The following is a 13,401-nucleotide window of genomic DNA, read 5'->3' on the forward strand; positions in this document are numbered from 1 at the left end:
AATTTTCACAAAAAAATAAAGTTTACAAAAATAACTCTGTGAAATATGTTTAAATTGAAAAATATAATTTTTATTAAAAATTTATAAAAAATAATTCAACTGCCAAACAATTTTAAAAATTTTTAACTAATAAGTAATAATTCCTCTTTCTCGAAAAATAGAGATCAAATTAGTTTCAAAAGAAATTAAACAAAACAAGTTATTTAGACAATTCTAAGAAAAAAGAATATTGTTCTAAGCAAAAAAGGAATATCAAATCAATTTAGAAGTAAGACATGCATAGAAATTTAATATAAGCATGATTTTGAAACTCAATATAAGTTTCTACCTACTTAATTAATTAGAATTCTTTTTGGAACATATTTTAATGATAATTTTTTGATTGACCCTTATAATATCTAAAATATCAATTAAGTCCTTGATAATTTTTAAAATTTGAAGTTATAAAATTTAAACATACAGAATTCTTCAAATTTTTTATTTGTTATTTCAATTTTTTATTTTTATTTTATCGAAATCTTCTAGTGATAAAATTTTGCAAAAGTTCCTTTTAGCTCTTTATTTTCTATTAATAATTTTTTATTATCATTTTCTAATTGATAGGAAGTTTTTGATAATATTTTAATAACTTTAAATAACTGGTTAGGAGGTAGAGACCATACATGACTTACCTTGTCGATCTCATTATCTGAAGCTCCTCCTATAGTGATGCTTCCTTCTGATGTTGCTCCCCCTTCATCGATGTTCTCGATGCTCATCTCGAATGTATTTGCTTCATCATCTTCTTCGTGAGTTTCCATTAGTGCAAGTCTAGCGTAAACTTCAATCTCTGATTCTGATGACATTTCTTCCCATGTTGTTTTAAGGTTCTTGTGTTTTTTCTGAGTTGGTCTTTTATCCTTGTCCTTATCCTTGTTTTTTAGTTTTTGGCAGTTGTCTTTGACATGCCCTTCTTCATTGCAATGATAGCACCTTACTTGTCTCTTTCTTCTTTTGGCCTGCACTTGATTGAACTTATTATCTTTCAAAAATCTTTTAAACTTCCTTACCATGAATGACGTTTCGTCTCGTTGAAAGATGTTTCAGAATCTTGTTCATCTATTTTTTCCTTTAATGCAATATTTTTCTTTGACTCCTTTAGATCTGCACATCAAGACTCATGAATTTTAAAGATAGAAAATAGATCTTATAAATCACTTGCCTTTAAATCTATAGAGATGTAATATGTATTTAATCCGGGCACTCGGACCGTCTGGATGCCTGGACTTGGTCCAAGCGTCCACACAGTCAACAACATGTTGATTGTCCATTTGTCCTCCATTCCGGTTTCGTTCGCTTGGGTGATTTCGGTCATTCGAAATAAGGCTCACTGTACCTATTTTTCGATCTTCTCCTCGAGCAACCTTTCGCTCCAGCTTCTTGTCCATTGGAAACGTTTCGTGCTTCCTTCTCGTCCGCCAACGTACTCTTTCACAACACCTCGTTCCTTGGACGTACCGAGCCCGTCGACTCTTTCCCGTGTCATCCTTCTCACTAATTGTGTCTTTCGCTTGACTTCTTGTGCTCATAAGTTTATGCACACTTAGACACAAGGATCAAAACACAATAAGACCTAACTTGACTTGGTTGATCATATTAAAACTACCACGAGATACTTACAATCACTTCTCGATTTATCTTAGTGGCTAGTGCAAAATTTTTTTAGAACCAGATCGATTACCTCAAGATAAGTTGGTGTAAATTGAATATATGATGTCAACTAAAAAAAAACATTGTTGATAAATTCATTTTTTTTATATAATCTAGATATCTAGCTCATGCGACTAATCCTCTAAATATGAAAATTTTCCCTTGGCTATCAAGTCAGAAAGCACATATTAGTCATGACGAACAGTCAATGTCATAAGTTTTTCAAACGCCTCAAATGTAATATACTCTAAATGAGATTTGAAGGAAGCCTCTCCCACCTCTTACCATGGCACAAAAGCCCTAAGGCGTCATTGTAAACTTCCATAAACATTAAACTAGTAATTTGCTAATCGACTATTTCGTCGTTATCACGACTCGGATATGATTCTTCAGCCTTACAATAACAAGTCTCCGATTCGATAAAGAAGTGAGCCATGGTCTAAAGCATTCATAATAAAAGATCATTCAAATAGTTTCATAATTGACATTTAGGGAAACAGATCTCCATCCATCACACATTTTTCATTTATGTTCAACAGATCCAGCTGAAGCAGCCACGGCCCTGAAACAAAAAGGCAAAAAATTCACAATTTGTAGCAATCAAGCCATTAACATGCTATTATTACTCAAATCCATGTCTCATGCTGACTTTCAAAAATGCACAAAACTTTCATAGAAACACACATTCAAACAAGATCGTAGCAAGTTCAAATAAACCAAATCTGAATAGTATGAAAATATTGATATTTAAATTAAACATATATCTTATAGTTGAATTCAATTCCAAGTTTAAAGATATAAATAATTTTAATCTGAACTCTCATTTTAGTTTGAATTGTTCAAATCTTATTAGAGTAGAATGGAATTATAATTCAAAACAACTTAAATTCGAGCTCGGTTCTAGTTATTTGGACCTTAATTTGAGTATATTGAATCAGCTCACGAGCGACTCGAATTTGATAATTTTGAATACGAAATATTTTTCAAGCCAACTCTATTCGTTTGCTTTCCGCCTCTGATAGTAACGGAAGTAGAGTACTTACCTTCGCTTCAGTCTCCATCTGAACTCTAGGCTGTGATAACTTGTATGGACTCTCGAAATTTCTTCGAGCATGAACTACCTTTCCGAAGATCTCTGTATAGTTCTCACCGGGCATGGGATTCTTCTCATCCCATCCGTCGAAAGGCGGCACTATCACATCGAACTCAGTCTGCTGGCCAGAAGAACTATCATTACTAATCTTGAGTTTACTCTCTCATAAAACAGAATTCTCTCAACTAAAGCAAAAATCTTACTGTTGCATGAATTCTCTCAACTAAAGCTCTTGAATTATGCTCAACCTGTTGAGTAGGTTGCTGCCCATTGCTGTTCCGCGGGAACTTACGAAAGTGAACTTCATTGGTGCGCACCGGAGGTGTTTGGGTTCGTCGAAAGCGAGCGCCGACATTGCCTCTCGTCTGCTTTGTGTTCTCAGGATTGCCGGAGTGAGCTTCTGAGACCTCGCTGTCCTCGTTTGGGTTCACACGCAAAGAAGTCTTTTTTAGATTCTGCTAGAACACAAAAAGTTATGAATGATCAAATCTTTGAGTTGAAATCCATCTCTATGAAAATTGGGTTTAAAAAAAACTTTGGAGAGCGAAAACTCACCGCCATTGTAATATGGCTTGGGTTCCGAAAGAGCACTTGTAGATGCTTCTCCAAAATGAAAGGGAGAGATTTTGACGACAAAGAAAGGGAAGGGAGCTAATAAAAGGGCAAGACTGTCGCCGATCGGCAATTGATTTGATGAATTGCTCAACGATAAAATAATTACCAACATGATAAATCTGAGTTCTTAGCTGTGTGAATGGATTTGTTAATGAGGAAGATAGTGATAGAAGAGATCTAAAGAAATGATTTCTTTAGAAATAGTTCTACTTCTCATCATCTTCTCTTCCAATTCATTTGTTGATTTAAAAAAGTTTGGTTTGGGCTCCATTGATGTTAGTGGTGACCATGAAAATGGTTTTGATACGATTGTTTATTTGTCAATTGTTATCTAGTTTGATAGATTTTTTTCTCTCCATTAGGTAATGATTTAGTGTTTAAATTTGAGGTTGACTTTTTTTAAAGAATGTTTAAAATCCATAAATTGTTTTTTACGATTTAGTGTTTTAAATTTGTTTTTTACGATTTCTGTTTTAAAGAATGTTTAAAATCCATTAATTCATGATTTAGTGCTTAAATTGATTTTTTTAAAGAATGATTTAGTGTTTTTTTACTCTTTTTAGCTTACAATTTAATATAATATTTATGGATTAATTAATATTCAACTTTAGCAAAAAAACAATTTCCTTTCATTGTATATAAAAATATAAAATAAACATACTTAAATATTACTTATAATAAAAATAGTGCATAATTTATTAATAAATTTCCTTACAAACTTATTCAAAACTCAACTTTTATCTTTTACATTAGTTTTATATTTAAATACATAAAGAAGTATAAGCGGTTGTGGACGACGTCCGACATGGATGATCTGAAGTAGCCAAAATCTATTTTTTTTAATCCCTCTCTTATTTACGTGCAACAACTCTCTTCTCTCTCCTTTGATTGCATGAAAGATGATGTTACTTTTTACAAACCAACACCCAGCAGAAGAACAGGTGGCCAACGGAAAATTTTTGTAGGGCCAAGTTGATCGCCTAGGTTCGTTGTTATCTACTTCATTAGAAAAGGAGAGAAAAGATAATTGTTATATGCAGATAAGCGAGGGATTAAAAAAATTGATTTTGACTGCGTCAGATAATCCAAGTCGGATGTTGCCCACAGTCGCTCATATAAAGATGTGCAATATATATATATATATTATGGTGCACAATTTGTAAGCACCATATGTATTTTTTTTAAAAAAATTCTTTAGCTTTAATATTATAAGCCAAATCCTAAAGACTAAATCATAAATTTTAAACCCTAAACTATGAAAACTTATATTTGGTATGTATATATATATATATATAGGGGATTTATTCCACTACATGATAGGAGTACGTGCTTGCCGTGTGTGGTTGTGAAGAAGGGGGCCACATGTCAAGTGCCCAGATGGGCCACTCCCCCGTAGCTGCACAGAATAGGCACGCACGTATGCCATCCAACAAAACACTCTATATATATAGAAGGATGATATGCTACATACTCATTTGTGAGCGCCCCATGAATACTCAATGTTTTTTTTTAAAAAAAATCACTTATTTTAACCTAAATATTATATCCTAAACTTAAAAACAAATATTAGAGGCTCACGGATAGGTGTGCAACATAACATTATATATATGAATGATATACTGCACACTTATCCGTGAGCACCTAGTGTTATTATTATTATTATTATTATTTTAATTTTCACTTCCTTTAGTCTAGATATTATATCCTAAAATTTAAATCCTTAAAAAAAATACTAGATGTTCACAAATGGATATGCGACATGACACTAAATAATGATCGAACATTCCACTTGGGTTGTGCATCTCAATCGCGCAACACGTCACGCATACGGGTGAGTAGCATATAACCTCCTGTGTGTGTATAGGGAGTTGATATGATGTGCCCCCTATATCAATGGTGTCATCCGTGACCCTCACATGTCAGGGCACCGGAAGTGATTCAAGCGGCCCGTCACAGACGGTGCCGCTGATAGATATATATATTGAGCAAAAAAAAAAAAAAATCGAAACCATGTTCTCAAATTTAAACTAATAGTGGTCAACCATGATGTTGTATGACATCCTTGTAAAAAAAAAGTCAACTACCAGATACATAGATTTGACTTCATATTGTTGTCCAAGTAGCATAAACAAATTGATATTAAAAACTAAGAAGTCCATCATTAGAGGCCTAATACTAATCACTACTATTATTTTTTTAAAATTAACAATGTAAATGCTGTGAAAGGTCAATACATAGACATCCTCATCATCAATTTAATCTGATAAAGAATTTGTAATAAAAAAGAAGCTGAGGAATGATTTTGCCTAGTCGAGACAGTTGTTTTGTCTAAACTTATTGAAACAATCAACAATTCATGACAATCCTCACACCAGCTCATAATAGCCAGTTAGATTTCTTACAGTTCAGAGAACATATAAATAGATGTTTTAAGGAAATACAGGATTGATAATAAACAGAATCAACTCTGACAGAGATTGCACAAACTTACCAGAGAAAATTGCAGTTTGTTTTCTGAAAGATCAGAATTTTCTAGGAGAATAAGCACCGGTTGGTCTTGCTATAATACAGCTTTGCTTGATCTTGATACAACCTTACAGTAAACAAATACAACTGTAAAGTTATGCTAAAAAAAAACACCTGCTGCAATGCTGTTGCACTGATGTCGCAAACTTCCCGTGCCCCTTGGATGAGTACCAGATCAGGATGCCAGATCGCGTGAAGCAGCATTCATTTTTTTTTTCTTCGGTTGTATAATATTATATAATATACCATACACGGAAATGGGAATGGAAACATAGTATGGTTTTGCTTCGGCCCTACAGTAGACATCTGAACCTACCGGATTCTATCTGCCCATTTGGCAAGGGAATTTTCATCAAGCTGTTCAATTTAACAACAGCCTCAGGCAAATTATCGGCATCCACGCACATCTTGGCAGGGAAAGCAAAGAGAATCTCATTAACATCTTCTTCTAGTTCAAGGGAGAACAGTTGGTTGAAGACCTAAGGCAGCAATTTGACAGGAGGTCTGTGTCAAACTACAAACACCATTGCTTGGATGGTAAAGAAACACAAGTGTGCAGTTGGATCTTACCGCTTTTAACCTTAAAATAACCTTCTCCTTTATTGCTGCTGATCGTGACACCAAGTTTATGATGAAGATGCCTCCTTCAGAGAGGAAATCCCTTACCGACAAAAGAAAGGAATCTTCAACAAAGTCAGTAGGAGGGCAGGATAACCCGGAGCTGGAAGCAGTGTAATTCAAGTCAGCAAAACAAACCATATGTCAATCTGAAGTGGAAATGAGTGGTCATTACCTCAAATCGGATGAATCTGCGTCGATGATAAGAATTTTAGTGCCACTGGTTTTATTTTCATCTGCAGGAGAGTCCGTAGGTGTACCATTCACTGGGAATGATTTGACAGCATCCACATCACGAATAAAATGGATTCCATCAGCAATGTGCACCTAATTGGACAAGAAATCACTAAAATAAACAATTTCCACAATTCAGTGAAAAAAGAAGAGGCAAAGTAAGTAAACATATGCTATGGCATGAGGGAGATTAAACTAGGGTTGTCACAATCTTCTCCCCTAAAGTTTGGCACAGAATCATCCAACTCGATAATATGTGATGCTAAATGGTAACTCTGCAAACCTTTACAAATCCATCATTGTGCCTAAGATTAGGTTCACTCCAATACTAGTTGTCATTACCCAAGGTAGATGAGAGAATCACGCGTTAACATGATGGGCCCTACCACAAATCCAAAATGCTTAAGCTTATGGTAGCTCAATTATCTAATTATAAACCACTACATTAGCTCAAAGTTGTTGTCTGGATCAAAGATTAAACTAAGGAATCACTACTTATCATGCCAAAAAGGAATTATTTGCATCAAGTCCAAAATTGGTTTGCAGATTAAAGAGCTCAGTTGTCCTTAGTTGCAGAGTTAACACAAGTAAACAACAGAATATTCAGGAAATCATTTGGTTTTGGAAAGCAACATCATGGTGTAAATACATAGTACTTCAACCTTTAATTGGTCATCCTCGACAAAGCTGAAATATTCACTCGCCAAATCCAAGACTATAGGATCCAACTCCACCACCTTCAACAAATGGAAATCAATAACCTGTCCTGAAGTCTCTTGATAACTTGTTGCTCATGAAGTTCCTACCTCAATTTGCAGAAAGGGGAGGCAAGCTCGAAGAAACATGGGAAGAAGCCCAGCTCCAAGCCCAATTATGTAGGTTCTAATCTGTATATAAAAGATTGCTTAGAAAGGAATGTAAATTTTATTAAATGAATATAAACTAAATTTAGCCTTTCACATGGGTATTCTACCTTTTTCCCAGCTGATACAATACGCTCCAAAGTAGTAGCTATAAGAGCAAAGCCAGAAACAATGCCACTGTGATAAAGACTAGCAAGGCAGCTATGATCAACCTTCATGCTCTTAGATCCTAAATTTTGGTTAAAAAAAGACCAAGCTTTAATAAAAAATGAAGCAAATATAATCTGTAAATTTACAATTTTTTAGCAAAAAGGAGAAATTCTTCTCAAGATTAAGGCTGCAGCAGAGGAAGATTTGGAGAAAAAGATGTGCATCAGGCTGTTCCCATGTATGCCCTTTCAACATTAAGGTTTTACTAAGTGAAAATACTACAAACTACAAAGTACGAAAACAAACACAAACAAATTACCATGGATCAATTTATGGGATTCACTTCTTTTCTGACCACCCTTTTTTCTACTTCTTGAAGATACAACCTTTCCTTTTTTATTTGCAGCAGACGGATTGCTCTGAAGTATATTGTCAGATAACAATGCTTCTGATTGCACCAAACCTGAGCTTCTGCCAAATGTAAGGCGACGAAACACTTTAAGATTTGGTGGATCTTCCACAGCAGTGTCGTAGATCACATCTTCAACAATCATATGGCCAGTTACTGTTGATGTGACCTATGAGATTATATTTTATATAAATGGGGGAAATGGTTTAGACAGAAAAACCAAAAGAAAGAAGGTACCATACTGTAATCACAAGGAGAAAATATTTTAGGACCAGAGGAACAAATAGGTTTGAAGAAAGGAAAAGGTAATCATTAAAAAAAAGGAATGTAGAGAACAACAATAGCAATATAAAACATCATAAGTTATATGGGTGGTAAATATGATAACAGGGCACAATGCACAAGTAAGAAATGCACCATGAGCATACGTGACTAAAAATGCAGAACTATGCTATTATATATTCTCATGAATATTCTCATTCTTGGACAAAGCGTACTTAAAAGTACATGAAACTTTGATATAATGTTAATTACTTGCAACACCAAGAAATTCACATTTAACAACTGGTTAACAACAATAAAACAAGATAAAATTTATTTAAGTATAGATAATGATATAATAGAGGATAGAGCCAATGACATAAAAGGATCCATATAACCGACCCCACCTAGTAGGATAAGACTTGGTTGTTGTTGTAAACTTAATGCATATGTCAATTTCAAATATCATTAATCAGAAAAATATTTGTCTTAAATTGATTAGATTTTATGATCTAATACTCTAATCCTACAATCTGGTCTCATGAAACCCTCATTGTCCCTTGGAGAGATCACGATTTTGACAACCTTGATTGCATGACCTCAAAGAGTTCATTTATTGAAGAGTAATAATAGAAGAAAAGGTAAGAAAAGTACGTCAAAATTGCAGAAAATAAACAGGAAGTAAAACATTATTGCATTATACACCATGTAGGAAAAGATTGGTCTCCCACCTCATGGATGACATCCCTCTGCTTGATGCCATCGCCTGCCATCATGAACCTAAATTAATCCAAACAATTTTTGCATGTGAAGGAATTTCCAAGCCCATTAAAAAACTGAAATTTGACATATGGCACACAAGAAAGGGGAGAAAGTAAATCACAACCATCCTGAATAAGAATGCCATAGGAAGTATAAAAAGTTCATTTTTTCCTTGTAGGTATGGAGGTTAGAGTAAATTTAATTCAATAAAGCAATATAAGGTCAAATGTCGAACTGAGACCAACCAAAGGAAGCACAAAATGAGGAAGAGGGCAAAGTGATTGTGAACTGCGACCAGCCAGAATCAAGTTACATAGGTTAACAGTTTCAACTTTACTAGGACTGAGACTGCCAAAGTTCCTTATTTGATCAACAAAACTAGCAAGCATTTCACCTAACAGATATATCATGAATTTTGAAGAGCATGCAAAACCTATAAAAATTGGATATTATATCCAAAAACAATGCAACCAAACAAAGAGAAAAGGCATTTGGATATTCAGTCATAGGAGAGATCAGAGTAATAAGTGCTGATGAACAACACAACAGATTAGTATTGGTTGTGAAGGGATGCATAACTAAACATAAACTACTAGATACTTCAGGGTACTCAATTTTCCACCTGCTCATAATGATTATGAGATGCATTGGCCGTACATTACACCATTATATTTATGCAAGTCAAAAAGGGTTACAATATATATATATATATAGTGGGGTTTCCCTCCAATATATTGTGCACTTGTGCTGACTGCTGACCATACTAAAGCTCTCCAATTATAGTCATAGCAAAGTGACAATGCCCCAGAAAAATCTATTGACAAGAAAAACAGTCATAACAATCACATACTAGTGACCTAAACAACTACCAATCCCGGTAAATAGAAGTAATGGTACTATTAGTATCTTTGGTTTACAAAATAACTCATAACAGATAAAAATGGTACAATTATAACACATCTGATATTCTCATTTAAGTTTGGGGAGGATTAAAAATTCCTATATAGAAGAGAATAGTACAATCAGGGATTTCTGAAGAAGACAATGAGGATAAAGGCAATAAAACATGCTTGAAATCCTTCAGAGCGAGAAGCAATGAGCAAACGTACGGAATCAGAGTTTCATCTTCTGATCTGTCAGGTGCCAAACCTTTAACGAGTGGAGATAAATCCTTCTGTAGAAAATACAATTTCATAAACAGTAATGACATAATCAGAATCCTACTGATACAAGAAAGACCGCCTACAAATTACATCTTTTTCAGAAAGCATTACCTGGATCTCATCCATGCTAGCACCAGTATGCCTCGAGTCCATGAAAACCTACAGGAAGTAAAAGCAAGCATCAGTAACAAACTAAAGACTTTCAACCTATCAAAAGAAAGCAAATCATGCTAGTTGTTCATGCCTATTTATAGAAGTACCATAATCAGCCGAGCTGCCTTTGAACTTTCAACGATAAGCCATTGTCCTTCTTCTGAAGAAAACAACCATTCATTTGCTCGAGCCTAGAATGATTCAAATAGTCATATATATGAAGTAGAGAGCAAAACCAACTGCAAAAAATGCATTCCAATGCAAAAATTGATATCAACTGTAGATAAAGACCAAGGTTCACATCTCAAGTAGCAAAGAATGTTCCCTAACCAAGCTTCTGAAGGTCATGGTAGAAATAATCACGTTGACTCTAAAGTAAGTGATGACCAAGATAGACTCAAACAACCATGAAATATATCTGCATATCCATGCTTTTGTCAAATCGGATATATAATTCTTTGAATCGCTGTCGAACATAAATGAACATTTAGTTATTTATCTCTATAATGGACTCAAACAAACATGAAATGTATATCTGCATATTCAGTCCATTGTTCTAATTGGATAGGCAATTATTTGAATAATTGTTGGAGACTCAAATGACAGATATGCAAACATGATAATTCAAATATTGTTTCCTATCTCCAATAATGTTTTAGTAGGTCCCTAACCATTTAGACCGCCGAAACATTAGCATGGGAGACAGCATCATTCTATTTTCATCATCTACTTCTAAGATCCAGTACTCTTCGAGATTAGAAAGGGTGTCCAGATTGTACAAATATTTCCTTCAAGCACATTCAAAAACAAAATACTTTTGCCTTCTCAATAGATGAACTTTATTGGTTTTGTATTACCAAATTTGACAAAATACAGAAGTAAATGCTCAAGGAAAATTATGCTCCAATACTTTTTTGTCATCAATTATGGATATAGTGTTGCAAAAGCTTCTGAAAAAAAAAATCATGGCTCAAACTTACCTTAGGCACAATAAAAACACCACAGTGGTATAACAATGGTTCTGAATGTTGCTTAGAATCCAAGAGTATAGCTTTATAATGGTAAAGTGAACCATGATTTCCTAGGATAGTTTGACACCTTCGTCCTGGGAGAAGTTCCTTTAAATTTCCTCTAGCACCTAATTGTAGGTCTTCCAAAGAATAAACAATATCATCACCAGAGGAATACTGGCTGCGAAGTTTATTCTCATTTTCAACAGCATCAAGTAAAGAATGTACCTGAAGCAAGAAATAAGAACTCCACATATCACATTTTTCACAAATTGTATCAAGAAGGGACACAGTTTCTTCTAATACCTGCTCTCCTTTAAGATTAATGGAATGATGTTCAAACAGTAAGCTAAGCTGGTTTAGCACACCCATCTTGCCCTTTACAGCAACTAACAAGAAGGTCTGAAAGGCTGATTTGCTGCCAATTTTTTGTGGGATAATAGCAATACTTGTATCCCATCCAAATCGTAATTCAGTAAATAGCAAAGCTACATAAGAACATTCAATTTATTCAGGTTAGTCTACAGAACAATGAGAAAAAAAAGAACATAGAAAGGTATAAATAGTTAGACTCAAATATGGATTGCCTAATGGAAACAAGATCACAAGATATATAATCGGTTTGATAAAGCATCAAATTACACCGAGATAATGACATCAACCTAACCTATAATAGTTTGAAACGTTTGAGTTTGAGTTCGACTTACCTAAAACGTGAGATTCTGCTAGGGTCAGACACAGAAATTTTCCTCCTGACTTAAGCACTCTCTTAACCTAAAGAATCATGTGTTTTACGCAATTTATGACACATTCAACTTAATAGAACATGAGAAACATATGAAAACACGTATAGATTTGTTACCTCCTTCAGATATTTAGTGCCGAGCTTTGCTCCATGCTCTGGTTCCATTAGTGCATCCAATCCTCCTTTATCAAAAATTACATCGAATGTCTCTTCTGCAAACTGGATTCTAGCGAGTTAACCAAAAGCATTTTAAAGGTATATAAATTGATAATTTCTGGTGAAAGAGTTTACAAAGGGAAGAAAAAAATTTGAAATCTGATCAACTTACAAGAAGGGGAAAAAAACAAGAGAATAATATACATAAAAAAAATGAGACTTTTGTCGATATAGAATGAATTTAGGTTTCTAGAAAGCAAGGGGACCCGGCGCCGTATTTCAGGCACAAATCCAAGTGAAAAGAACAAGAGAGAGGCATAAATACCTGGAGTTCAGTCATGTCCATGACGCGCCACCTCATTTCAGGGCGGGAACGCACGTATCGGCGGAGCATGTCAGAGACGACGACCTTGGAAAAATCGATGTTGGTAGTGCAGCGGAACCCGTCATCGTAGAGATACTCCGAGACGCGAGAGCTTCCGCAACCCGGCACGAGGATCTGAAGCGGGTCAGCGGCGGCGGCGGCAACGGTTTTGAGTTGGGCGAGAAGCGGGTCGCGGAGCTCCGGCCACTCGGCGTACCATTCGAAGGAGTCGCCGGAGCCCCTGACAGTGAAGAATTTGTCCCAATTCTCTTTGCTCGTGAAGTCCCCGAGGGTGTCGAAGATCTCGGTGGCAGCTTCTCGTCTCTTCTTCTTTTCCATGACGGCTCCGGCGACAACGCAAACGGCCGGGGGAATCGAGGTTTACCAGGTCCGTTAGGGGAATTAGGGTTTAAAAGGAACGGGCTTGAGAGAGTCTACTACGGCTCACTGGATTTTGCTATTTACTTTTTTTTTTTTTTTTTTTTTTTTTTTGTGATTAAGATTTTTTAACTAACGTTTGGAAGTTCGAATTCATATAGAAGAAATTTAATTTTATTAAAAAATAATAAGTAAATAAATGGATAAAAAAT

The 13,401-nt window shown here is 35.0% G+C and overlaps 2 protein-coding genes across 4 annotated transcripts; both read right to left on the minus strand.

Annotated features, from left to right (window-relative positions):
* Window positions 1–1,974: 1,974 nt before the first annotated feature.
* Window positions 1,975–5,643, minus strand: LOC121970200. 2 transcript variants are annotated; one of them, XM_042520748.1, is made up of 4 exons: window positions 3,338–5,643; window positions 2,986–3,237; window positions 2,733–2,903; window positions 1,975–2,251 (listed from the first exon to the last, which is right to left on the minus strand). In XM_042520748.1, exons 1-4 carry the CDS (start codon window positions 3,341–3,343, stop codon window positions 2,222–2,224), a joined length of 459 nt encoding a protein of 152 aa, XP_042376682.1. In that variant the 5' UTR covers window positions 3,344–5,643; the 3' UTR covers window positions 1,975–2,221. The 2 variants fall into 2 exon arrangements, with proteins under 2 accessions (XP_042376682.1, XP_042376683.1); XM_042520749.1 differs by having other exon boundaries at window positions 1,984–2,251; window positions 2,733–2,900.
* A 133-nt stretch (window positions 5,644–5,776) lies between these two features.
* Window positions 5,777–13,234, minus strand: LOC121970199 (eEF1A lysine and N-terminal methyltransferase-like). Of its 2 annotated transcripts, none has more exons than XM_042520746.1 (16): window positions 12,773–13,234; window positions 12,409–12,510; window positions 12,254–12,320; window positions 11,853–12,034; window positions 11,517–11,774; window positions 10,644–10,727; window positions 10,495–10,542; window positions 10,330–10,394; window positions 9,190–9,238; window positions 8,108–8,366; window positions 7,749–7,867; window positions 7,582–7,662; window positions 7,438–7,512; window positions 6,717–6,868; window positions 6,494–6,644; window positions 5,777–6,402 (listed from the first exon to the last, which is right to left on the minus strand). In XM_042520746.1, the coding sequence occupies exons 1-16, from the start codon at window positions 13,148–13,150 to the stop codon at window positions 6,217–6,219; spliced, it is 2,256 nt and encodes a 751-aa protein (XP_042376680.1). In that variant the 5' UTR covers window positions 13,151–13,234; the 3' UTR covers window positions 5,777–6,216. The 2 variants fall into 2 exon arrangements, with proteins under 2 accessions (XP_042376680.1, XP_042376681.1); XM_042520747.1 differs by having other exon boundaries at window positions 6,145–6,402; window positions 12,409–12,517; window positions 12,773–12,914.
* Between the last annotated feature and the right edge of the window lie 167 nt (window positions 13,235–13,401).

The sequence above is a fragment of the Zingiber officinale genome, chromosome 4A (genome assembly GCF_018446385.1).
Source record: "Zingiber officinale cultivar Zhangliang chromosome 4A, Zo_v1.1, whole genome shotgun sequence".
Lineage (NCBI taxonomy): Eukaryota > Viridiplantae > Streptophyta > Magnoliopsida > Zingiberales > Zingiberaceae > Zingiber > Zingiber officinale.

What these genes read in the sequence shown, in the direction of transcription:
- LOC121970200 (XM_042520748.1), bottom strand. An exon ending in TTGAGAGAATTCATGCAACA is followed by an intron (nt 2,904 to 2,985) that starts GTAAGATTTTTG and finishes TCTTCTGGCCAG; the next exon opens with CAGACTGAGTTCGATGTGAT. An exon ending in AGATGGAGACTGAAGCGAAG is followed by an intron (nt 2,252 to 2,732) that starts GTAAGTACTCTA and finishes TTTTTGTTTCAG; the next exon opens with GGCCGTGGCTGCTTCAGCTG.
- LOC121970199 (XM_042520746.1), bottom strand. Translation starts at nt 13,150, where the DNA reads ATGGAAAAGAAGAAGAGACGAGAAGCTGCCACCGAGATCTTCGACACC. An exon ending in GCACTAAATATCTGAAGGAG is followed by an intron (nt 12,321 to 12,408) that starts GTAACAAATCTA and finishes ATGATTCTTTAG; the next exon opens with GTTAAGAGAGTGCTTAAGTC. An exon ending in AGAGGGATGTCATCCATGAG is followed by an intron (nt 8,367 to 9,189) that starts GTGGGAGACCAA and finishes ATAATCTCATAG; the next exon opens with GTCACATCAACAGTAACTGG.